Source organism: Giraffa tippelskirchi, chromosome 2, assembly GCF_054371585.1.
Source record: "Giraffa tippelskirchi isolate mGirTip1 chromosome 2, T2T-mGirTip1v1.2.pri, whole genome shotgun sequence".
Taxonomy (NCBI): Eukaryota; Metazoa; Chordata; class Mammalia; order Artiodactyla; family Giraffidae; genus Giraffa; species Giraffa tippelskirchi.
This window is the reverse complement of record NC_137276.1, coordinates 33,321,847-33,349,271: the sequence shown is the minus strand read 5'-3', so window position 1 is coordinate 33,349,271 and position 27,425 is coordinate 33,321,847. Positions and strand designations below refer to the sequence as shown.

The 27,425-nt window shown below is 40.8% G+C and overlaps 1 protein-coding gene and 1 long non-coding RNA gene across 10 annotated transcripts in view; one reads left to right on the top strand and one right to left on the bottom strand.

The window, feature by feature from the left end:
• Nucleotides 1–15,227, top strand: part of ENTPD1 (ectonucleoside triphosphate diphosphohydrolase 1) — a 117,657-nt gene extending 102,430 nt beyond the window's left edge. For all 9 annotated transcript variants that reach the window (XM_081551898.1, XM_081551872.1, XM_081551864.1 and 6 more), the window contains 4 exons: nucleotides 989–1,255; nucleotides 8,792–8,908; nucleotides 10,874–11,011; nucleotides 14,433–15,227. In XM_081551898.1, coding sequence (XP_081408024.1) covers nucleotides 989–1,255; nucleotides 8,792–8,908; nucleotides 10,874–11,011; nucleotides 14,433–14,639 — 729 coding nt within the window. In that variant the 3' untranslated portion in view covers nucleotides 14,640–15,227. The remainder of the gene's footprint in view (nucleotides 1–988; nucleotides 1,256–8,791; nucleotides 8,909–10,873; nucleotides 11,012–14,432) is intronic.
• LOC145530479 (uncharacterized) lies at nucleotides 207–27,388 on the bottom strand. Its single transcript, XR_014071822.1, has 5 exons — nucleotides 27,092–27,388; nucleotides 19,797–19,899; nucleotides 18,050–18,164; nucleotides 3,169–3,283; nucleotides 207–2,923 (listed from the first exon to the last, which is right to left on the bottom strand). It is a non-coding gene; the product is annotated as an uncharacterized LOC145530479 (long non-coding RNA).
• Nucleotides 27,389–27,425: the final 37 nt, after the last annotated feature.

The window sequence follows — 27,425 nt, the reverse complement described above, 5'->3', positions numbered from 1 at the left end:
ACTCAAATCCTTTCTTTGGAAATAATTTCTCATCCCTGTGGAGCTGACAATGAAAAGCCTAGAGTATTGTATGTGTGTGTGTGTATGTGTGCATGCATGCAATTTTTAAGCTCTTCCCCACTTTTCAATCTCCACTTCCTACAAAATGCAGAAAACAAGGTTCTTTTTAAAAAAAAAAAAAGCTGGAGACGAGGAGGAAAAAAGACTTAAGGGAAAATACAGAGTTTATTGATCAACGGTACAAATCTTGTCCCCAGACACTTTTTCCACTTTGAAGGCCAGAATAGTTAAACATACTGAAAATCATGCATGATTTTGAGAACACCCTGACAAACACAGAGCAACAATGTCAAATTCAGCTATTCTCTGTCTCTACTCAAGGGACAACCAGTTCTCTGCTTTCCTCCCAAGCTTTCTGCACTATCAATAAGATGACTGCCATGGGTGGAGGGGCTGCTGCCCTAAGGCTCCACCAAACCTCTCGTCCACAGCAGCTCCCTTTCTTCTCTTGAACAAACTGGGCTGTGGGCTGAAAATCATTTTGATATTCCTGTGTCAATACGATTTATGGCACTTCCAGTTCTTGGGATTTTTGCTTTTGGCTTAGAGGTGGGGGCGGGGATATAGGCAGACCCCCAGAGAACCACCTCAGGCTCAGAATTTTGAGACCCTTGAGAGTATTCCTTATGGATCTGCTTCTGACCTAAGCACTCGGGGCCAATCCAAACAAGTGGAATCTCTGGGCCCAGCTTCAACCACATTAGCTTTCTATGAGTAGCGAAAGTTCATTTACATCTGTTACCACTTCTGGTGCCTGTTAAACAAATACGACTATTCCCAAGGGTCAAAAAGACACAGCAGGGGCCTACTGATGCCAGTGCTGAGTGCCTGGATGTTGTTCAGTTGCTCTACATTAATGAAGTCACACTGGTGCTTTTGTCAAAAGCATTTGCATGTGATGCCTTCAAGTGATTTTCTTCCCCTTCAGGGTACAAATGGAATCATCCATGAGCCATGCTTTCACCCTGGATACGTCAGGAAAATGAAGATGAGTGTCTTCTACGAAGGTTTCTGTGCCAGGAGACATGAGTCGAATTCTCCATTTTATCCACTCACTGAAATTGAAATCAATGGCACTGGAAACTTCCAACAATGTCAGCAAAGCATCACTCAACTCTTTAACTCCAGTTACTGCCCTTACTCCAGCTGCTCCTTCAATGGGATTTTCTTGCCACCACTCCAAGGGCAGTTTGGGGTAAGTTTGTGAAATGATAATATACTTGTTAGAAAGATTTTGATTGCAAATTATAGAATATGTGCCTTCAAAGGGTTTAAATAACAGGATTATTTATCTTCTCATATGGTAATAAGCCTTGAGATAGATAATTCTGGGCTAGTTCCTTAGCTTAACAATGTCAGGACTTGGGATCAGCTTTTCAATTATTTTCTTGGCTTTATTGTGATGCTAAGATGGCACCTACTGCTCTGTGCAAAGCCAGTGCAGGAAAGAAAGAAGTTTATCTTGCATATATCTCTCTCCAACTCTGCAGAAGCGTCAATAGACATCTTTTTGGATATCATTAGCCAGAATTTGGTAAACCAACCAGTGATAAAGGAGAATGGGTTACCATGGTTGGTTTAAACAATCACTGTTCATCCCCTGGAACTGGAGAGTCTTCTTGAGCAAACTGCTTTCCTCTACCAGGTAAAATCAGGAATCTGTAAGCCAGATTGTAAGGAATCTGTAAGGCTGTTGGGTAGGCACCCATTAGAATCTGCCACAGGTGGCATCTCAGATGTCAGAAGAAGAAGCAGCAGTTAGATGTCTTAGGTAAGGATTTTCCTCTATAAAGACACTTAGGAAGTAGAAACTCAGTAAGTCCCAAGGCAACAAGAAGACAGTGTCATTTTCATTACATCTCAAAGAGTTGGGGGACCATTTGAATCCTGACTCCAAATTCCTTCTTTTCTTCATTATTCCAGAATAAGAAAAAAATTTAAGCAGAGGCTGAAGAGGTGCCCCTAGATCTACTCTTTATTTCAAATGTCGTATTTTGGTCCTATATTGTTCCATTAGCTACCATCAGAACAGTCGCTCAGTCATGTCTGACTTTTTGCAACCCCATGGACTGCAGCACTCTAGGCTTACCTGTCCATCACTAACTCCTGGAGCTTGCTAAAACTCATGTCCATCGAGTCGGTAATGCCATCCAACCATCTCATCCTCTGTCATCCCCTTCTCCTCCTGCCTTCAATCTTTCCCAGCATCAGGGTCTTTTCAAATGAGTCAGTTCTTTCCATCAGGTGGCCAAAGTATTGGAGTTTCAGCTTCAGCATTAGTCCTTCCAATGAATATTTAGGACTGATTTCCTTTAGGATTGACTGGTTTGATCTCTTTGCTGTGCAAGGGACTCTCAAGAGCCTTCTCCATCACCACAGTTCAAAAGCATCAATTCTTCGGCGCTCAACTTTCTTTATAGTCCAACTCTCACATCCATACATGACTACTGGAAAAACCATAGCTTTGACTAGATGGACCTTTGTTGGCAAAGTAATGTCTCTGCTTTTTAATATTCTGTCTAGGTTGGTCAAAGCTTTTCTTCCAAGCTACCATCAACTGAGTTCTAATTATTGACTAATATATATGTTATCTCAATCACTTAATATTACTTTCAAAGAAACAATGGGCTTTTGTCTGCGTTCACACTCTCCTTTTTTCAGAAAGTAAATCAGCATGTGAGGAAGGGGGTTCAACTCCTCTCTCAGACCCCAACAGAAGAGTTTCTTCCAAGGTCTTTTGGCCCAATTCAACGTCGCAGAAAGAACTTTCTGGAGAAAGCACAGGCCCTGTAGTAACCATACCTGGCTTAAAATCTGGCATTACCATTTGCAAATGATATGAAGGTCTTCATTCCCTTTGTCTCTGGAAAACAACAATGGGTAAAATCATGGATCCTTCTCACCTAAACCATGGCCTAGACCACAGTTTACCTGCCTCTCCAGTTTCCTGAGGGAAATACATGACTGCACAATGATTGGCAGGGTAATATTTGGTCATTAGTTGGCTCCAAATCCAAATTCAGAACAAACTACACTCTCACCTGGATGCTCCATAGCTGAAATAGCACTGGCTGCCTGTTTTGGGTTTTTTTGAGCCAAGTTTCTTACCTTGGGTCTAGCTGCTGGAAGAGAAAGGACGGTGCCACAAAAGGGAAGAATGTTGCCAGAGATGCTGGGGACAGCCAAGGGCCCTTTACATTCCACTCACTCCTGGGAACTACATCTGAAGGAAAAGTGGTATATTATTTTGTGTTTGCTTTTTAACTTTTTTGAAACCTTTCCCTCCTGAAAACATGGCCCAATTGCTGCTTTCAAGCTTGACAAACCCTTCTGACTTAGCAGGGTTGGGGGTGGAAAGATGGGGGTGAAGGTGGAATTTATTGTCTTTGAATGTAATTCCCCCAATCAAGGTAGGACAGGGCTGGAAAAGCATGGAGGAGCCTTGAGCTTCTCCTGGTAGCTTTTCTGCTTGGTTCCTTAGTTCCTCAGAGAAAGTCTTGTACACTGAAAACCACAAAACACTGATGTAAGAAATTAAGGAAGACACAGTGGAAAGACAGCCTCTGTTCATGAAAGACTTAACATTGTTAAAGTACCCATACTGCTAAAAGGGATCCACACATTCAGTGCAATCCCCATTAAAATCCCAGTGGTGTTTTTTACTGAAATAGAAAAAATATACAAAATTCATTTGCAGTACAAAAGACCGTACAGAGCCAGAACAATCCTGAGAAAGTAAAACAAACCTGGAGGTATCACACTCGTGGATTTTTAAATATATTACATTTAATTTAATTAAAGGTGCTGTAATAAAAACAGCATGGTGCTGGCATAAAGACAGACATATAGACAATGGAACAGAATAGAGTCCTTAAAAAAACCCCACATATATATGATTAACTGATCTTTGACAAGGGTGCCAAGAGTACACAATGGGGAAAGAATAGTCTCTTCAGTAAATGGTTTCAGGGAAACTGTGTATATCCATATGCAAAAGAATGAAGTTGGACCTATATATTACAGCATCCACAAAAATCAACTCAGAATGGACTGAAGACTTTAACACAAGACCTGAAACTGTAAAATTCCAAGAAGAAAATATAGGTGAAAAGCTTCATGACATTGGTCTTAGCAATGAGTTCTAGACATGACACCAAAGGCAAAAATAGATAACTGAGACTACCTCACACCAGAAAGTTTATGCACAGCAGAGGAAACAATCAGCAGAGTAAAAAAGCAACCAACAAAATGGTAGTAAATATTTGCAAAGTGTATATCAGATGCGAGGTAGATTTCCAAAATACATAAGAAATTCCAACAACCCAACAGCAAGAAGAATACTAACTCGATTAAAAATGGACTAGAGAGTTGAATAGACATTTCTCTAAGGACAACATACAAATGGCTAGTTGGTATATGCAAGGGTGCAGAACATTACTAACAATCTGGGTAATGCAAATCAAAATCGCAATGAGGTATCACCTCATACCTGATAGAATGGATATTATCAAAGAAAAAGCAAAAGACAAGTGTAATGAGGATGTGAAGAAAATGGACCCCTTTGTATATTGTGGATGTGGCCACTATGTAAAGGAGTATGGAGGTTCCTCAAAAAATCAAAAATATATCTATCATATGATCAAGCAATCTTTCTTTTGGGTGTTTATCTACCCAGGCGTGGAAACAACCTAAATGTCTATTGATGAATGTTGAAAGTGGAATGGATTTTTTTAAATGTGGTATACACATACAACAGAATATTATTGAGCATTATAAAGAAGGAAATCCTGTGACACGAGACAAAAATGAACCTTGAAGACATTGTTGTTGTTGTTCAGTTGCCCAGTCATGTCTGACTCTTTGTGACCCCATGGACTGTAGCACACCAGGCCTCTCTGACCCTCACCATCTCCTGGAGCTTGCCCAAGTTCATTTTCATTGCATCAGTGATGCTGTCCACCCATCTCATTCTCTGACACCCTCTTCTCCTTCTGCCCTCAATCTTTCCAAGCATCAGGGACTTTTCCAATGAGTCATCTGTTCACATCCGATGACCAAAATACTGGAGCTTCAGCATCAGTTCTTCCAGTAAATATTCAGGGTTTACCTCCCTAAAGATTGACTGGTTTGATCTCCTTGCTGTCCAAGGGACTTTCAGGAGTCTTCTCCAGCACCACAGTTCAAAGGCATTGATTCTTTGGCGTTCTGCCTTCTTTATGGTCCAGCTCTCACAACCATTCGTGACCACTGGGAAGACCATAGCCTTGACTATACAGACTTTTGTCAGCAGAGCAGAGTAATGTCTCTGCTTTTCAACACACTGTCTAGGTTTGTCATAGCTTTCCTGCTAAGAAGCTATCATCTTCTGATTTCATGGCATTTGAAGACATTAGCTATGTGAAATTAGCCAGTCACAAAAGGACACATAATGCATGATTCCACTTACATGAGATATCTAAAATAATCAAAATTACAGACTCAATCAGAGAGTAGAACGGTGGTTGCCAGGGGCTTGATGGAGGGGAGAGATGGGGAGTTGCTAATCAATAGGCATAAAGTTTTGGCTATGCAAGATGATTAACTTCTAGAAATCTACTATACAGCACTGTCCTTAGAGTTAACAGTACTTCACTGTATACATTAACATTTGTTGAGAGAATAGATCTCATGTTAAATTTATTTATAATAAAAATATAAAGTTTACAGTAAAAACTTAAGTCTTTCCTTCCTTCCTGCCCCACAATCAGTTCACTGGAGGAAAACACTCGATAGTTTTAATTAATAGGGGAGGACCTTTTCAGTCATCCACTATGCATATTATGCTTCCCCAGTGGCTCAGCAGTAAAGAATCCACCTGCAATGCAGGAGACCCGGGTTCAATCCCTGGATCTGGAAGATCCCTGGAGTAAGAAATGGCAATCTACTCCAGTATTCTTGCCCGGAAAATTCCAAGGACAGAGGAGCCTGGTGGGCTATAGTCTATGCGGTTGCAGAGAGTGGGACACAACTGAGCATACACACTCCTCAGAAGATGCATATAGTCCAGGGCTACCCAGTCTTTGGACTTATCCAGTCCCTCAACAGAGATTTGCTAAGTGTCTCTTACATTCTAGCCAGTGCTCTAGGAATTAGACAGAGGGCAGTTTTCTGCCATTTACACATTTATAGAGCTCTTCCACGTGCCAAGGGCCATGTTAGTGCTGCAGATTCATCTGAGAGCAAGGCAGATGGGGTCCTGACATCGTGGAGTTGGTGTTCTAGAGGGCAGGCAGACAAGAGACCAGAGATACAGACAAAGCAAGTCAAACCGTGGCAACTGCTGGGGAGAATAGAGCATCCTAGTCTAGGCGAGTGATTAGAAGATCTCTCTGAAGAGGAGCCACAGAAGTGAACTCCAATAGAGGGAAGAGCAATTATATAACTGAGGGGGAAGAAAAGTTTGGCATGCTTGAAGGCCTGGGTGGCTGGGATGTGGTGGGTGGGTGGGCAGTGGTATGAGATGGTATTGGTGTAGAGGGTGGGGTTAGAACATGCGTGGCTTTGAGACATCTGGTAGAATTTGGTCTCTGAAGGCTTTAAGCAGAAGAGTAATACGATCAAATTTGTTTTTAAAAGATTGCTATGACTGCCAGTTCAGGATGGGTTGGGATAGGACTAGAAAGGTAACATGGGAGACCAACAAGAGGTCATTGCAGTGTCCACACAGGAGATGATGATGGCTTGGGTTAAGATGATAGAAATAAGACTATACCATGATCTTGTTCCGTAACTGGCATACAATATTTAAAGTGTTGGAATTCCCGAGTTCAAAGGATGTGGAGGCTGCCTTTTAGAGTTCCTATGGAGCTCATCTTCCACTGAGGGATGAGTGCACCCATTCACAAGCCAAATGTACAGAGATATTGATAGCAACATTGCTCATAGGAAAAAGTACTGGAATCAAAGGAATGCTCACCAGTAGGGAGTTGTTGAATGAACTGTGATTACATTAACATTATGGACTCTCATGTAGCCATTAGAGTGTTCCCATTAGCCGTTAGAGTGATTTTATTTATATATAAATATTCTTTTTCAAATTCTTTTCCATTATAGGTTACTATAAGATTTTGAATACAGTTCCCTGTGTTCTGAAGTAGGTCCTTGTTGTTTATCTCTTTTATATACAGTAGTGTGTATATATTAATAACAAATTCCTAATTTATCCCTCCCCGTCTCCCCACTATCCCTTTTGGTAACCATAAGTTTGTCTTCTATGTCTTTTGAGTCTGTTTCTATTTTGTAAGTAAGTTCTTTTGTATGATTTTTTTTTAGATTTCATATATAAGTGATATCATTTGATATTTTTCTTTCTCTTTCTGACTTATTTCATGTAGTATGATAACCTCTAGGTCCATCCATGTTGCTGCACATGAAGTGATTTCATTCTTTTTATGGTTAAGTATGATTCCATTGTGTATATAAACCACATCTTTATCCATTCATCTGTTGATGGACATTTAGAGTGCTTCCATGTCTTGGCTATTGTAAACAGTGCTGTTTTGAACTCTGGGGTGCATGTATCCTTTCAAATTAGAATTTTCTCTGAATATATGCTCAAGAGTGGGACTGCTGGATCTTATGGTAACACCATTTTTCGTTTTTTTAAGGAACCTCTATACTGTTCTCCATAGTGACTACACTAATTTACATTTCCACCAACAGTATAGGAGGGTTCCCTTTTCTTCATACTCTCTCCAGCATGTATTATTTGTAGACTTTTTAGTGATGGCCATTTTGATTGGTGTGAGGTGATACCTCATTGCAATTTTGATTTGCATTTCTCTAATAGTTAGCAATACTGAGCATCTTTTCATGTACCTGTTGTCCATCCGTATGTTTTCTTTGGAGAAATGTCTATTTAGGTCTTCTAGCCATTTTTTGATTTTTTTTTTTTACATTAAGCCTTACATTTGTATATTTTGTATATTTAGGAAGTGAATCCCTTGTTGATCACATCATTTGCAAATATTTTTCCCAGTCTGCAGGTTGTCTTTTTATTTTGTTTATAATTTCGTTTGTTGTACAAATGCTTGTAAGTTTTAAGGTCTTATTTGGTTATTTGGGGTTTTACTTCCATTACTCTAGAATGTTCTCCTTTTAACTCACTTTTTAACTTTTTATATAGTTTTCATATATGATGATGATGATTTTTTAAACTTTTAAGTTGTGCCTAGCTCATGATAGACCTGCAATAAGTATCTGTTACATAAACATTGGCTATTTAAAGAAAGTACTTGTACATTATAAAAATAGGCCCTAAATTGCATAAATAAAAAGAAAAAAACACCTTCTAATTTTGCTAGAGATCACTCCCATTACCTCTGTGTGGACTTTTCCAGGCTTTATTTATTAAAAATTCATACATAAGAGCTTTTTAAAGATGGGATTTTTCTAACCTCTTCCTCTCTCTTGTATCTTCTCTTTTTCCTATTTTTCTTTCTCCCTGATTCTCTTTCTTTCTCCCTGATTGTAGAGAAAATTAGCTTACCAAACAGCTCAGAAATGCCTGTCAGTGGCAAAGTGACACCTCTTCCAGGAAGGAAGCAATTCCTGGGTCTGGAATATCACCTGATCGATGATTTATTCCTCAGAGATTTCGAGGCACTTTCCCTAGAGATTTGGCCTTCTGGAGAGTGAATCAATGCCCCTCTGTGTTGGACACTGCACCAAACTCAGCACTTTTCTCTTGTAGGCATTTTCAGCTTTTTACTATGTGATGGAGTTTTTAAACCTTACATCACAGGAACCAATATCTCTGAAAAAGTTGACTGAGAAGTTGGAAGAGTTCTGCGCTCAGCGTTGGGAAGAGGTAAGCAACTGGAAACAGCAGCTGTTATTGTTGTTACCATTGCCTTGTGCCCTTGACGGCAGGGAGGACGTGAGTCTGCTCTTCAGGTTGTGCTAATGTGACCAAGATCCAACACACGTTAGAGAGGCCCAGACAGTATACTCAGTTAGGAATAAACTCACTGGCATTCCATGATAACTGGCCATATAATGGATTAAACAAAAAAGGTCTTAATGATTTTCACCTAATTTGAAGTGTGGCAATAGGCAGTTGCTGGCATGGGTTCAATAGCTTGACTATCTTCAATCATTCTTCAGTTGTTGTTAGGCCGCTTTCCTCATGGAAGCAAGGTGTAGCTTCAGCGATCACACCCAGATACATCAGTTCCTTTTTATAGAAAAGCAAAAGCTAGCCCAGAAGCTCCTTAGTAGTCTTTTCTCTTACATCTCATCAGCCAGGGCTGGCTGAGAAAGCAGGATGCAGGATTTTATGACTGGCTTAGAGCCCTAGATCCATGATGAGCTACTTCCTGGAGCTGAACACATTGTCTTCCACTACTTTCCTTAACCCCCGAGGAAGACAGGCAGTTCACAGAATCTGCTACAGACACCACTGTGGTCAGACCATTTTTCCATCAGACAGGTTCAATATATATCCTGCTTATAATAGAAGCACAAGATTTTTTCTGGTCTGAGGCACTGAGTCATTGAAGATCCAGTGCTACCTGATGAAAATTTTCAGGGACGGAAGAGAAGGAGTTTACTCTGCTCTAAAAAAACAGGTCATCTAGGAGTGGCTAAAAAAGCAGCTGTTTTAAGTCGACACTGTTGCAAACATATGGTGCTTTCATTATGAAGATATGCGATTAATTGAAAATAAATGCTGTTCTCTTGGGCACTGACAACCAAGGAAGGATGATTATACAAGAGCCTGGACATTTGAAGGTTGTGCAAGAGCCTGGACATTTGGAATTTTCTCTTAAGTATTTTGTCTGAGTTGGGACATGAAGGAGAGTATTCAGGGCTTTCAGAAAGAGCAGCTCAGATATGCCTCACCCCTTTACAAGAGGGGAGGTTTTTTGCAGCTGTTGGTGATCTGTGGAGAAAGACGAACATCTTGGATTCTTGAGAAAAATGCTTCCTGAACTGGGTTCCAGAGCAGTGTTTGTCAAACGTAACTGTGCCAACTCACTGGAAAAGACCCTGATGCTAGGAAAGATTGAGGGCAGGAGGAGAAGGGGAGAAAGGGGATGAGATGGTTGGATGGCATCACTGACTCAATGGACATAATAAGTCTGAGCAAACTATGGGAGATAGTGGAGAACAGAGGAGCCTGGCGTGCTGCAGTCCATGGGGTTGCAGAGTCAGACACGACTTAGTGACTGAACAACAACAACAACAAAGCTGAGACGGTATGGATAGAGTCAGGACTCCAACCCTAGTTCTTTTGATTCCACACATTGTAATGTCTTAACAAAGAACAAATTTTCCCCACACTTAAAGATCTGTAAAATGAAAATACAGATACTATGTATTGAATAAATATGTGTATAAGTGGACAAGCTCATTAAACAAAAATTAATGATTTCTTTCATGTAAGATTTTTTCACAGTTTTGAATATGTGTGAAAAATGTGATTGTGAAACTCGTTTCACAAGGGATGAAAAAATATAGTAAAATTCAGTGTTATTGAACCTATTAGACTGCAGAAACTAGGTGTTTTTTTTCTTTTTTTTCCCTCCTGGAGCACTTATTAATGTGTCATAGAACCCTGTGGAGGAAAATATTCCTTAACAGACCCTAAAGTATGAACCCCTGCACCCATGGAAGGCATGCAGCACCACTCCCAAAGCCCTCTGCAGAGGCCAACCCTCAGGCCCTTGTGAGCTGCGGCTTTCTATTCCCTTGATAAGCTCGACAGTGAACATGACAGCTATGGAGAAGGGCCTGTTGTACAGGTATGATGTTTTCTTCACTTTGCTTCCAGGTGCAGAAGAATTTTGGTGAAGTGAAGGAGAAATACCTGAGTGAATACTGCTTTTCTGGCACCTACATCCTGGCTCTCTTCCTGAATGGCTACCATTTTACAGATGAGTCCTGGAAAAATATTCACTTCATGAACAAGGTTTGTTGGGCTAAGGGGGAAGTTGGGTGGTAGTGACTGAGACAGCTTTGAGTTTGAAAGAGGTAGGAGTCAACCTGATTTAAATTTTGGCCTGATGTCCTGTTCTGCCACCTCACCTCTAACTCAAGCTGGCATTTTGTGTCCGGTTCTCCTGGTATGTTAACCAGCTAGTTGTGGGCATCCTATCTAAGGAGGTATACTTGTATCCTCAGCCTCACTTTTCTGCTCATATAACGGTGACTAACCCCTTATAAGACAAAATATGAGATATTAAAATAATATAACAGTATTTCAACAGCCACAGTGATTCTGTGTGCTGACTTCAACATCCATCCCAAAGGCCCCTTCATGAATCCAGAAAGGATGATCATGTTTTGTCATAAGGGGTGAAGGCCTTGTTGGCTGCAGCTTTAAGAATGACCAATCTGAAAGCTCACTGTGGGGAATGAGAGGAGTGACTGTGCCTGGGGGCCTTTGCTTAAGAAATCAGGCTTAGCATAGCCTTAAAGAAGCAACCTGGTGGCTGTGCATTATCATAGCATCACCTGCAGGCATCCAGGCCCAGAGCAACATTTACATTGGCAATGAGACACATGAGCACACTCGTGCCTGATGAAAAATATTAAGGACAGTGTTTCTCTACCTTTTAAACTCATACCAGTTAATGGCAAAAACAATTTACCCCTTTATTAAATATGGTGACTTCAAGCAAACAAAGCATTAAGGCAGAGGACTGTGGTGGCCTCGAAAATACTAGTTTCATCACACTCTTGTCAATATTGACTTAGCTAATTTGAATCTTTTCCTTGTTTTAGCATCCAAGTTTTCCTTCTGTTCCATCATAGTTTGTCTGTTTGAGAGAGATGTCTATGTCAGACTTATATTCTCTGAGGTACAAACTATGATCTGTTATTTCTAAACCCTAGGTGATAACTCCAGTAACTCTGGAGGCTTCTTTGACACAGGCAGTCAGATAAAGTTCCAGTTTCCCATAAAAGGAAGTGGGCATTTTACAAATTATTAATTCCCAGTACTGGTAAAGGTTTAGGGGAGAGGAGCATTTCACATGGTATTGGCTGGAAGGTAAACTGGCGTAACCTTTGGGAAGACTGTTTTGGCAATATGTGCTAGAAGCCTTAAAATATGTACATCACTTTGTCCAACTAATCCTAGAAATCCATTTCTAGGATTTATAAATAATTGAATAAAGTGAGTAAAAATGACCATCTAAGGCAGTCCATACCAGTGATGATGCTGCAGAAATCCCTTAAGAGACGTGGGATAATATTTACAAAGAATTGTTAAGTGAATTCTACATGTAATTTAATTCCACTTTTTTCTGTGAAAAACATACACAGAGAGATTGGTAGGATATGACACAAAATGATAATAACCACTCTGAGTGATGAAGCAGAGATGGTTTTATCTTCAAAAAAGAAGATATCTGTACTTGGTGATTTTCCCACCATGACCACATCAGTTCAGTTCAGGTCAGTTCAGTCGCTCAGTTGTATCCAACTCTTTGCGACCCCATGGACCATAGCACGCCAGGCCTCCTTGTCCATCACCAACTCTCAGAGTCCACCCAAACCCATGTCCATTGAGTCGGTGATGCCATCCAACCATCTCATCCTCTGTTGTCCCCTTCTTCTCCTGCCCTCAATCTTTCCCAGCATCAGGGTCTTTTCAAATGAGTCAGCTCTTCACATCAGGTGGCCAAAGTATAGGAGTTTCAGCTTCAACATCAGTCCTACCAATGAACACCCAGGACTGATCTCCTTTAGGATGGACTGGTTGGATCTCCTTGCAGTCCAAGGGACTCTCAAGAGTCTTCTCCATCACCACAGTTCAAAAACATCAATTCTTCTTCACTCAGCTTTCTTTATAGTCCAACTCTCACATCCATACATGACTACTGGAAAAACGATAGCCTTGACTAGACAGACCTTTGTTGGCAAAGTAATGTCTCTGCTTTTTAATATGCTGTCTAGGTTGGTCACAACTTTCCTCCCAAGGAGTAAGCGTCTTTTAATTTCATGGCTGCAGTCACCATTTGCAGTGATTTTGGAGCCCAGAAAGATAAAGTCTGTCACTGTTTCCACTGTTTCCCCATCTATTTGCCATGAAGTGATGGGACCGGATGCCATGATCTTAGTTTTCTGAATGTTGAGCTTTAAGCCAACTTTTTCACTCTCCTCCTTCACTTTCATCAAGAGGCTCTTTAGTTCTTCTTCACTTTCTGCCATAAGAGTGGTGTCATCTGCATATTAGAGGTTATTGATATTTCTCCTGGCAATCTTGATTCCAGCTTGTGCTTCCTCCAGCCCAGCGTTTCTCATGATGTAGTCTGCATATAAGTTAAATAAGCAGGGTGACAATATACAGCCTTGACATACTCCTTTCCCTATTTGGAACCAGTCTGTTGTTCCATGTCCAGTTCTAACTGTTGCTTCCTGACCTGCATACAGATTTCTCAAGAGGCAGGTCAGGTGGTCTGGTACTCCCATCTCTTGAAGAATTTTCCACAGTTTATTGTGACCCACACAGTCAAAGGCTTTGGCATAGTCAATAAAGCAGAAATAGATGCTTTTCCACAATAGAAACATTTCTACAATTCTTTATTATTTGCAGACTACCTATATTTCAATATGTTTTGAAGTGATTTGAAAATATCCCTAGGAAGATGGCAGGGTTGGAGAATTTTTTTCATTTGAGAATAATCCTTTCTCATGCATATGCAATTGGAGAAGGAAATGGCAACCCACTCCAGTATTCTTGCCTGGAGAACCCTAGGGACAGAAGAGCCTGTTGGGCTGCCGTCTATGGGGTCGCACAGAGTCGGACACGACTGATGTGACTTAGCAGCAGCAGCAGCAGCATGCATATGCAATATCTTTGAACGTCCCTCGAGTAAGACTGACTTGATGGGGATTATTCCCCAGTTTTTCCCTAGTTGAATCATAACAGAAGTCCTGGTTTTGTATGGATGAGATTCCTGGGTCTGACATGGATGTAGAAGGACAGGGACAGTCATTAGTCTCTCATCTTTTGCCCGCTTCCTGTCAGCCTCCGGCCCCCTTCCTCACCCCACCTACCCACATTCACACAAATAGCAAAAGAGGAATGCAAATTTCCAAAGGCCTAATTTGAATTAAGTTCTTCTTGGCAGGAGAGCTGAGCCAACATTCACCAAATTCCTCTCTGAATTTGGGGAATACAGTAGTGAGGCCCCACACTCTCCTTCTAATCACTTGCTCCTGTTTTCTCAGCCATATTCCCAATTCAAAATATAGAAGTAATAATCCCTTTAGAGAACTGAACGTGGTGCTTTCACTTCCTGGTGGTTCAGTGTTATGTGTAGGGTTGAATGAAAGCTCATTTAATCTTCAAACCAGAAACAGACTTTCCCCACTGTTTGCAGATCCGGAGCACCAGCGTTGGGTGGACTTTGGGCTACATGCTGAACCTGACCAACAAGATTCCAGCCGAAGAGCCAGTGTCCGCACCCCTCTCCCACTCCACCTATGTCTTCCTCATGGTCCTCTTCTCCCTGATCCTGGTCACAGTGATCATCGTAGGCATACTTGCCTTTCACAAGCCTTCATATTTCTGGAAAGACATGGTATAGCAGGAGCAGCTGAAATCTGGCTGGAGTGAGAAAACTTGCCCAGGAAGCACTTTCCTCCACAGTGGTGCACAAGGTCACCACTTCTTGCTCACCAAGGCCAGTCTTGACCAGCATGAGGCTTCCTTGGCTTTTGCTAAAACCTCTCCGTGGGAGGTATTCACCACCCTCTGCTTCAAGGACTTCCTGGCAGACACTGTCTTTTTTGTGAGTCTTTCCAAACTTCCCCCCTTTCTCTTTTGTACTCTTTGGTTGTGTGGGTCTTAAAGACCTGCCTCCTTTCATGGTCATTGCTTTATAAAAGAACAATATTGACTTTGTCCCAAAGAACTGAGAATCTTGAGTCCTGTGCTGGGAAGATGCCCTGGCGAAAAGAAGAATCTTGGGAACTAATTCAGTTGTGATCTTACAGACCTGTTTCCCATTTATTAAGAAAGCCATACAATGCCTTTGGAGAAGACACACCCAAGCCCAGCCTGCCCTTTCTATGGAAAATTTTCTAGACTAAGCAAATGTGTGCTAGGGCAAAACAGTCTTGCAAAGGAATTTCTGTGCTTATGCAGTAAATACAATAGTTAATTCAAGCCAAAAGAGGGTTTTTGCCTAAGTCACATATTCCTGGGTGATGCCAAAAATGCTACAGAGTGGGACACCCATACCAGAGATTATTTTAAAAGCTGCTGTACATATATATAGGCATTCAGATATCAGGGCATATTTTTTAGTAGGTGTTCACATGTCAGGAAGAAAAATACAGTTTCAACATAAGGTTGGAAAAATGCATCCTCCAAAACATCTCTTGGGGTTGGTTTTTATTCTGGTAAAAGGCACAGAACCTAAAATTCACCCTTATAACATAAAGAGTTTAGTGGCATTTAGTACATTCACAATGCTGTGCAACTGTCACTACTATCCAACTCCAGAATATTTTCATCACCAAGAAACTGGCTGGGTATAAGACCATCCTGAGGTAGACATGAACCATCAACCTTTCCATTTTACTAAACATGCTAACCAGTTGCACTTCAAAGATGCTCACTGAGATGCTCACTAAAGCCATGCTATATCTTACTGTCCCAGGATCTAATTTAGTGAGAGAACTTCATGAGTGAGAGTGGCATGCCTTTTTGGTGTCATGGTATTTACATAACAAAATGTGCCAGGAACCACATCTACAAGTGTTACTGCTGATTCTAGGTACTTTTGCTTTAAGCATCTCTGCCATAGACATCTTTTCCACAAGCACTTGTGGCCCATTTTCACTGTAGTAATTGGCTAGGAAGCAATTTTGCCATAAAAGATAAAATAATGGAAAATAAAAGAGGGGCAATTAAAGGACACAGTGAAATGAATACCAAAATTCAAGACATTGTGAAATATAAAATGTTTGAGTACATTTAAAATGTGTGTAGATTCATGGCGATACTGTACAAACAGCTTATTTTATTTTGCAGGTTGTACCTAATCACTTCTCTTCCAAGTCTTTAATTCATAGCATTTTATACGGGGTTTTTTTTTTTTTTTTTTGGCTCATTGGTTTGTCTCCTCATTCTGCATCATACTTTTTCTTGTTCACTGAAATTTCTTCCTTCATAAAGAGCGATGTAAGTTTCCAAGTACTTAGAGGCATCTTTGGAGAAGGAAATGGCAGCCCACTCCAGTATTCTTGCCTGGAAAATCCCATGGACAGAGGAGCCTGGTGGGCTACAGTCCATGGGGTCGCAAAGAGTCGGACACGACTGAGCGACTTCACTTTCACTTGTAACTGAGCTTTGTGCTGTGTTGTGAAAGCTTCTACACAGTTGTTGTTTGTTCTTGGCATATTGTCACGTGTCCATTGACAGGCATTCCAGAGTCATGTGGGAAATGTGGGTTTCCCTCTCCACCTTCTAGGACTGTGGCCTCTTTCTCCTCCAAAGTAGTGTTTCAAAATAAGAAACCAACTCTTGGGACAAATCAGTGTCATATGCCAGCTCAATAAAGCCATCGATAATGTTGCCAACTAGAAGAAATGCTAACTCATTTCAATCAGTTGAAATCAAACTGTCAAACCAAAACTCTCACCTCGGTTATTTTATCTTTCACGAAGAATGTGCCTTATAGGCAATGAGTTATTTGATGAAAATGTTTGCCCCAAAAATGCTTGTGGCAGAGGTGTCAATGGCAAAAATACTTATGGTGAAGGTGCCTAGAACCCATTTCAACATGTAATTAATATGTAATTAATGAGATTTCTTATTTTTTAATATTAAGTTTTTGAAATCTGTTGTGTATATTACACTTATAGCACACTAATCAGGACTACATTTTAAGTGCTCAATAGCCATGTGTGACTAGTGGCTACCATATTAAACAGCACATATCAAAAAGTACATTCAAAGCTAAACAACACAGGCAATAATACTTTGTCTTTCTCTGGGGGTGGGGAACTTTCTTTAAACAGCTATAGATGCTATAACATCCTTGCTATTATTTATTATATATGAAGTTTAACATTATCCTTAGCAAGCTTTTAGCATCCCAGCTCAGAATTTCACATTATCTCTCAGGTTTTGTTGTATTTTTTTGTGACAATAGAGATGCCTGTCATTCAGACCAAGATGCTTGATGATTAACCCTAAACTTTAGGAAATTTGATCTGGATTTAAAGATAATACAAGATAATCTGGATGCTTATATTCTATAGTCAAAGTGTAAATTTGAATATTAAAATAAAGATTAGTCTCTTAAGAGCTCATAAAGTTTACCATATGATAGTAAAGTTACTATTAAAATATATTCTCATGTATTGTCAGTTTGAAAGATGAGTTGAATCTCACCAAAATGGTTTTATCCCTCTCTGATTCAGAGTCTGATAATTGCTATCTTGTTTGAACATAACAAGTTGTTCACAATTAGCCTGCACTTGCCAGGTATTTCAGTTTGTACTAGTTTTGTTTTGTTTTTTTAATTTCTTATAATGACCTCAAAATTTCAGTGGCTTACCACAAGAAACACTGATTTTCATGTTCATGGGTCTCAAGTCAGCTAGTATCTCTATTCCGGAAGTAGGTCAAGCGCAGGCCTGCTTCATGTATCTCCCACTCTCCTTGTCTGGTGGCTTCCTGAGCCGTGTTCTGAGTAGAAGGGACACGAAAGGGACAGAAAATGCAGGATGCCTCTTCAGGTCTTGGCCCTGACATGGCCCTGTCACTTCCATTCACATTCTACTGACCACAACAAGTCATATGACCAAGCTCAACTTTACCAACTGAAGAAACATTGGGAAGAATGGCAGAGTCATGTGGCAGAGGACATGAATGACTAATTGTAACAGAAAATTCACGAAACACTGGGCACAATGATTCAGTCTACCACAGTTTCTCATAAACTAAAACATAAAGTATGTTTTCCATAAACTGAAATCTATTTACCTTGCCAAAGAATATTCTTAAAAAAGTGTCATTTCTTCTAAGACATCATCAATTCCATCTTCTTTCCACAGCCTTAACCAGGATGCTCTGGCACCTCCCATATTAGTCTCACATTCTAAAATGACAGATTAACTAAGAGACCATCTATTTATTTTCCTTATATGTTTAAGACAGTGTATAGTTAACTACCCAAGTTTTTATTTGCACAAGAATCTAATACAACTGAGCATAATTGGTTTAATCACAGGTACAATAGTTATTTTAATTAATTGGGAAAAGAATATCTCCACAAGCCTTCTTCTTCCAAAGTGGCATTTAAGACTACATGTTTTAAAAGTGTTGTTATGCCTTTTGCATTTCTCTATTTTAAGTAAATTAATTTCTAAATTTATATTGATGATATAATGATGGAATCACCCTCATCAGCACTTGAGTTGACTTTTTATTTATATGTCCCTTTTGCACGATGAATATCAGAGAACATGGATTAGTCAATGAAAAGTGAGATATAGTCTCCTAAGAAACAACATCATTTCTTATAGCAACGTTCTAAGACGAGAGGGGAGGAAAGTCCTGTGAGCTAGACAGGGAACAGTGTATATTTAGGATGACTTATACTGAGCTCTACCTTTCCTCATAAACCTGCTCCTCCTCCTGCATTTTATCATGATTAACACCACCACTTCCTTAAGGAACCAAGATCAGAATCAACTTGATCAATGTTGAAGTGACAGGGGCCTGTCCTGGCCAAGACCCACCCAATCTGCCTTTACAGCATTTTTCATTTTGATTCCCCTTTCCAATCTTGTGATTACCACCCCAGTAGAAACCTGATATCAAGAACAACGATCTTGTCTCCAATATATTACTTTCAGATTAATCAATATTTGCTAAACAGTTTGGAGAAGATTAGTGTCCCACGTCATGTTAATGCTTGTCCTGTGGGGGAAACAAGAGTTCTGTGCTCAAATAATTTGGGGAAATTCTGGGTTAAATAAAATTTAATAAATTCTTTTTAAAAAATGTATTGAAGTACAGTCGATTTACAATATGTGTGTTTCTTGTGTATGGCAAAGTGATTCAGTTATATATATTCTTTTTCATATTCTTTTCCATTATGATTTATTACAGGATACTTAAATAGTTCCCTGTGCTATACAGTAGAATCTTGGTGTTTTTCTATTTTATATATAATAGCTTACTAATATATTATAATTATATAAAATATATAATAGTAATTAGCATCTTCTAATCCCAAACTCTCAATCCATCACTCCCCCAACCCCCTCCCCTTTGGCAACCACAAGTCTGTTCTCTATGTCTGTGAGTCTGTTTCTGTTTCAAAGATAAGTTCATTTGTGACATTTTAGATTCCACATATAAAAATTTAATAAATTCTTCAGGAATTCTAGGGGCTTTTTATAAAGTAATGCTCATGCTGATTGCTGTTTGCATTTCCAAAATTTATTTGACTTAAACACCTTTACTCCTGTAAAACAAATAATATCTCATGAAATACTAGTTTTCGATATCCTTATAATGCATCTTAACAAAAGCTAACTGATCTGGTCCAATTGCTTTAGGTTACCAATTAAACAAGAGTGGCCTGAAAGGTTATGTCACTTGTTCTAAATTATATACAATTTCTAAGCAGTAGAGCTAAAGTTTTAATGCACATTTCCTGATTCTTAGTAAATATGTTTCATAACATTTATAAAATATTAATATAAAATCATGTCTGTTTTACCCACAAAAGTCTTCATTTTGAGGGTCAATCCATGGATTCTTCCATAGAACTGGATGGGAGATTGGCTGCTTCATCAGAATCCTAGATATCCATTCCAAGATTACTAGAGGAGAAATATCAATTCAAATTTTTAAAATTCAATCAGAAAGAGGGTCATAGGCTTTTAGGCATAAAAGCTGAGCACAAAGTAAGAAAAAAAAAAAACAGCAAATGAGGTGGGGGTGGGAGGGAGGCAGGGAGGGGCGCCAGGGAGGCAGGGAGGGAGGGAGGGAGGGCGGTCGCCTAACCAGGAGCAGGAACACACTGGACCGGCGACACACAGGCTATAACCGCTGTAACCGGGACCAGGCGCCCCAAAGAGGACCTGCCCCGGCGGTTAGCCCCAGGTCTACCCTCGACGAGGGCATCCGCGCAGATCCAGGCGCAGAGTCTGATTCATCCACAGCGCTCAAGCCTGGAGCCTCGGCTGGGGGCGGGCGGGCTGGGGGGCGCAGCCTGATGATGCTATCACAGCCTGGAAGACCGGGAAGAACCGCATGAGATGAAGCCTCGCATGGTCTCAAGGATGGTAGTGGGAGGAGAAGTGGAGGAAGTGCGGTCGGAACTGGGGCCGGGAGGAGGACGAGGAGGCGGCCAGGAACCCAGGAGGAAGCAGCAACAGCAGCCGGAGCTGACCGCCCGGGGTCCTAGAGGAAGGAGCTTGCAAGGCACATGGATGAGACTGCAGCCAGGGTGCAGATGGTGACTGCAACCATGAAATGAAAAGACGCTTGGTCCTTGGAAGAAAAGCTATGACCAACCTAGACAGCATATTATAAAGCAGAGACGTTACTTTGCCAACAAAGGCCCATCCAGTCCAAGCTATGATTTTTCTAGTAGTCATGTATGGATGTGAGAGTTGGACCATAAAGAAGGCTGAGCACCGAAGAATTGATGCTTTTGAACTGTAGTGTTGGAGAAGACTCTTGAGAATCCCTTGGACCGCAGGGGGATCAAACCAGTCAATCCTACAGGAAATCAGTCCTGAGTATTCACTGAAGGACTGATGCTGAAGCTGAAGCTCCAATACTTTGGCCACCTGATGCGAAGAAGTGACTCCTTGGAAAAGACCCTGATGCTGGGAAAGATTGAAGGCAGGAGGAGAAAGGGGGGACAGAGGATGAGATGGTTGGATGGCATCACCAACTCGATGGACACGAGTTTGAGCAAGCTCGGGGAGTTGGTGATGGACAGGGAAGCCTGGTGTGCTGTAGTCCATGGGTCGCAAAGAGTTGGACACACCTGAGCAACTGAATTGAATTGACATACATTATATTAGTTTCAGGTGTACAACATAGTGATTTGGTATTTTTATACACTGTGAAATGATCACAGTAAGTAAGTCTAGTTAACATTGTCACCACACCAAAATTTTTCTTATAATGAGAACTAATGACTTTCAAATAGACAATACAAATATTATTAACTGTGTTACCACACTGTACCTTACACATCCCCCTATGACTTAAGTTTGTATCTTTGAACCCTTTCACCATTTCTCCCTCCTCTGGCAACCACCAATTCAATGTGTTCTGTTGTGTGAGCTTTTTTCTCTAATTTGTTTTTGGCTGATTATTGTTTGTTTTTAGAGTCTTCCATGTAAAAATTAGATCATACAGTATCTATGTATCTGATTAATTTCACTTAGCATAATGCCCTCAAGTTTCATCCATGTTGTAGCAAATTCAGGATTTTTTTTTTTGTAGGTGAATAATATTCCATTGTATATACAAGCATATCTCATTTACTGTGCTTGACTTTACTGCACTTTGCAGATATTGTGTTTGTTTTTTACACACTGAGGTTTGTGGCCACCTTGCATCAAGCAAGTCGAGTGGTGCCATTTGTCCAAAAGCATTTGCTCACTTCTTGCCTCTGTCACATTTTGGTAATTTTGGCAATATTTCAAGCTTTTCCATCATTGTTCTATTTGTGTGGTGATCTATGATCAGTGATCTTATACTATTGCAAAAATATTACAACTTGCTGAAGGCTCAAAAAAAAAAAAAAGCAAATGGGCTCATCATTTGAATCTTGGAAAACTTGACAGATATTTTGCTATTTTGCCTTAATGGAAAGAATAAAGCTTAAGAACCATGAGGTAAAGGTCATCAGCCAAGCAAAATTCTAGAGAGGATTTTCAACTGTTAAGATATAAATATTATTTCCTGTGGCCAAGAGATCATAAAAATTAAGGGCATAAATTTAAGAACAGGCACTACAAGGAAAGGGTGACAGAAGAGATAAAGGTAGAGAGGGAGTAAGGTCACGAGTACTAAAGTACTGGACATCAGACCTCCCTGACTCCATCCTTCCATATATTTTCTCTGAGTACCCACTCTTTCACTATCTGAAATTACCTTATTTGTTGAATCAGCACTATCCATCTATTCATTAATTTGTCCATTCAGCAAATATTAATACTTATTAGGAGCCCTAAATGTGCCAGGCACTGTTTAAACACTTGTGTGTGCGCTCAGTTGCTAAATTGTGTCAGACTCTTTTGTTACCCAAGGACTGTAGCCCACCAGGTCCTCTGTCCATGGGATTTCCCATGCAAGAATACTGGAGTATATTGCCATTTTCTTCTCCAGGGGATCTTCCTGACCCAGGGATCAAACCCACATCTCCTGCTTGGCAAGCAGATTCTTTACCACTGCACACCACCTGGGAAACCCATTTAAACACTTAAGAGATACAGTAATGATCAAACAAGGCTAAGTCCCTGTCCTCAAAAGAGAAGTAATAGTTACTTTGTAGGAAATTCAAGATAATGCAGTAGGCAGTGACTGGTGGAGAAGGACAATATTAAATAAGCCAACCAGGGAAGGCAGACTCTAAAGTTGTGATATTTAAACTAAGAGGTTTAGTTTAAATGCAAAGATAGAACATTCTAGGTAATGGGGACAGCAGTGCAGAATTCCTTCATATCAGGCTTGCTAGTCCACACAAAGACAAGATAAGAGAAGGGATCTGGTCTTTCTTATTCAATATTGACTTCTCAGAGCCAAGCAGAGTTCTAGGACACAGTGGGTACTCCATAAATACTTATAGAATGAAAAGGAATAGATAGTGTGTCCTGTATTATAGCACCTCCTCTATTATATTTGCTGGTTAACTTACCTATCTATTTGAAGGCAAGAGCTCTTCCTGACCTCTGTAGCCATGTTTAGTACTATATCTGACATGTAGCGATCTTAGGAGAACTGCTAAGCAGCATATAAAAGATGCTAAATGAATACTGTATCTTTATTAAAGAAGAGAAAATTAAACAGAAGATATTCTTTAGGAATGCCTGCTGAAAATATGCTAAAAGATACACAAGATTTTTGGATTGTTCCAATGTTGCTTAGGTTTTTGTTGCTTTTTTTTTCAGGGGGGTGGGCGCGAGTGCCGCACCACACAGTTTACAGGATCTTAGATCTGGGACCAGGGATTGAACTGGGCTCCCAAAAGTGGAAGTGCAGAGTCCTAACCATTGGACATCCAGGGAATTCCTTGTTCCTTGGTTTCAAAAAGAAGAAAACTGACATCTGGACATGTTATAAAGGAAATTTTCTCAGAGATAATGGCTAGAGAAGAAGATAGGTAGAATTATATCTTAGTGTTTAGGAACAGCAATCACTACCTTAACAGAATACTGAATTCAAAAAGTGACTTTTCTAAATTCTAGTAAAGGTTCCTAGTGTTGATTTTCTGGTACATTTGCCACCTGTTGGGAAGAACGTTTCCTCAGGTAAGGGCTATAAATAAGCACAAGCAAAAGGTTTCCAAGAGAAGAAAAACATGAGAGGGATTTAATTGAGGACTTCTTGTAAGAAATAGAAATGAGTTAACCAGTAAATTTTCCTCCTAGAATACCTGAATAAATACTGGGAAGGAAATTTCTAACTCCCAGGCAAAATTCAGTTTCTAGCTAAATTTTATTTAGCCTGTGTGTGCTAAGTCGCTTTAGTCATGTCGGACTCTTTGTGACCCTATGGACTGTAGCCCTCCAGGCTCCTCTGTCCATGGGGATTTTCCAGGCAAGAATAGTGGAGTGGGTTGCCATGCCCTCCTCCAAGGGATCTTCCAAACCCAGGGATCAAATCCAGTCTCCTGGATTGGCAGGTGGGTTCTTTACCACTAGCACCACCTGGGAAGCCCTTTATTTAGCCTATTAAGCACTAAAAAAAGACTTTAGTGCATTATAGAATAAAACAGATGTGGTCTCTAAAAACAAATATGAAACAGTCATTCTTCTATGAGCTATTATATAAACTTTACCAAATACTTATGATTTGAAAAGAAAATGTGATTTTAAAATGGAGTATAGGAATAAAAGCACAAAGCCAGAGTCTATAAAATATCTACAGTGAGAAGGAAGAAGAGACAACTTAAGGTGGTTGACACCTACCAGAAAATTAAGAGACAAGCTTGAATAATAGTGTGGAAAACTAAAAAAAAAAATTATACATGGAGAGTGGTTAATGATTCCAGAGATCATTAACAAAGAAAAGCTGCAGGATTTGACTGGATTATTGGTGATCTCTGGGAAGGCAATTTTAATTCAATGGTAAAAGCAAAGTAGATACAGTAATCTCTGCTTATTTGTAGGGAACACATTCCAAGACTCCCAATGGATGTCTGAAACTGTGGATAGTACTGAGCTGTATATATATATATACTATGTTTTCTCCTATGTCATATATATGATAAAATTTATAAATTAGGCACATAAGAGATTGACAACAATAATCAATAACTTTCATTACAGTATATTGCTGTGTTTTATTTTATTATTGGTTACTGTCAATCTCTTATGTGCCTAGTTAAAAAATAGAACATTACAGCAATATACTGTAATAAAAGTTATGTGAATGTGGTTGGTCTCCTTAATCAACTTCAGTTCTGTTTGAAATGTGGCAGTGCTTCTTCACTAGCAGATGCAGCCTCTCCAGTAATTGTTACATTTTTCAGTACAAAACTGTTCCTGAATCTGTATAACCATCCCTTACTTGCAGTAAATGACTTGGTGTCATTTGTTTAATGGGTTCTCTTGCTGAAGTCTTTGTACAGACTACATCACAAGTGATGGTACAGCACATTACTCAAGTTATGATAAGACAAAGTGCAAATTCATTTTGTCTCAACCCCGAGGAAGGAAATAAAATTAACCCACAGCAGATGAGAATTGTACAGAACAGGGGTTGGGAAGCTAAGCAATGTTTCTGTAAATCAAGTCTTACTGGAACACAACCTCACCCATTTCTTTATGTTGCCTATGGCTGCTTTCAGGCTACAGTGGCAGACTCCAGTAGTTGTGACAGAGGCTATATGGCCAGCAAACCTAAAATATTTACTATCTGGCCTTTTAAGAAACAATCTGTTAACCCTGTATAGAATATGCTGTCTTTACTGCCAAACTAGGTTCACACTGGGGCTTCCCTGGTAGCTCAGCTGGTAAAGAATCTGCCTGCAATCCAGGAAACCCTGCTTCAATTCCTGGGTCAGGAAGATCCTCTGGAGAAGGGAAAGGCTACCCACTCCAGTATTCATGAGATTCCCTGGTGGCTCAGATGGTAAAAAATCTGCCTACAATGTGGGAGACCTGGGTTCGATTCCTGGGTTGGAAGATTCCCTAGAGGAGGGCATGGCAACCCACTCTAGCATTCTTGCCTGGAGAATCCCATGGACCGAGGAGCCTGGCGGGTTACCTCCATGGGGTCGCAAAGAGTCGAACACAACTGAGAGACTAAGCACAGCACAGGTTCACACTGAAACAAAGATTCAAATGGAAAAGAAAAGAAAAATAACTTGCCCATAATCATGGTGTCCTATGTGAAGAGCTTCTGGAGTATTCAAAGCTTAACCTGAAGAACTAAGTGGACAGGATTAGGAGTTGGTGAACTGAGAAGACATTGTATTAATATAATAATTCCAGGAGTTAGGTGTACTTAAGGAACACCACAGATTACATATTATTTGCACATGCCCACATACTCCATAACGTTGCTATTTAAAGGAAGTACTTCTAGACTTTTTCTCTCTTTCTCCACTATCATTTTTCCTAAATTCCTATACAGAAGCTGCTGCTGCTGCTGCTAAGTCTCTTCAGTCGTGTCCGACTCTGTGCGACCCCATAGACGGCAGCCCACCAGGCTTCGCCTTCCCTGGGATTCTCCAGGCAAGAACACTGGAGTGGGTTGCCATTTCCTTCTCCAATGCATGAGAGTGAAAAGTGAAAGTGAAGTCACTCAGTCGTGTCCGACTCTTAGCGACCCCGTGGACTGCAGCTTACCAGGCTCCTCCGTCCATGGGATTTTCCAGGCAAGAGTACTGGAGTGGGGTGCCATTGCCTTCTCCCCTATACAGAAGAGCACTAGAAAATCAAGATGGGAGACGCGGCAAGGATTTTATTCAGAACGACAGTTTGGCCAAATGATTTCGAGGTTTGGACACGCTTATCTGTATGCATTATTTCATATTATTGGGTGAATAAAACTTCAGTTCTATTTCTACTTATGTCATAATGCACCAGTATAACCTGGAACATTAGTTTTGCAGCAGTTTCTTTACTTCCACATCTCCCCTCCCCTAAATGTACAAGGTTTGTTAGAAGTTTTAAACACTTTCTAAGTTTCTCTAGAATTAAAAGTACTAAGCACACCGCCTTACAGAGAAAGCAGCTAATAAACATTTGCTAAACGTTTGAATGAATGAAAGCATACCGCTGTGCGGCTTTCCATACTAGCAAGTTTCCTCACTTTCCCCCACGCCCCCGCCAAGAGTTTGCCAGGACAAATTTCCAACCACAGAACATTTTATTTAACTCTTTATTTTAACATGGCGGTCAATCACCGGGAAAAGATAAGACAATGTAAAGTTTATTATTATTATTAAGCAAAGATGACATGACGTGAGTGAGAGTGTCCAGCATGCCCTATTTTAAGATTGAAAAATAAATTGGTTACACTAATAGCAAGCTCCGGAAAGAGAAAGACTCCCCCACCCGCCCAATCCCTGCATATTCCGGGCGGTCTTTTGAGATGCCACACCCAAAGCGCCTGAACTCAAAGAATCTCTCTCCTCGCGGCAAGGCAGAGGCAGCGCAGAGCGAAGCAGGTCGCTGGCTCCCAGGCGCACCTGGACGGCGTGGGCGACCGCACTTCCACGGCCAGCTGGGGAGCATCCTCCACCAGAAACATCTGCTCAGAGGCGACTCGGGTGGTCAACCCGGGCCCGCGCAGGCTGGGGAGCGTGCGGCCGATACTTACCCGTTGGGGATACAGTTCTTCACCAGGACGAGAGATGTGGGGCTGTCACGATCCAGGCCAGCCTGCTTTCAGATCTCTTCCAGAACAGCCACCAGGGCAACTGCGGCTGCTGAGGCACAAGCTCAGCGGCGGGTGATCAAAACCCGCGGCTCCCACCAGGCACGCTAGGCTGAGACGAGGGTCAGTCCCAAGCCCCGACAGCCAGGGGAGCAGAAGTAGCTCACCGAAGATTCCGGAAGACAGGCTCGGCGCGCGCTCCCGCCAGGCTGGCTGAGAGGCCACATCGCGCATGCTCCTGGACCGCCTAGACGTCCAGCCCGGAGGAGAAAGAGCT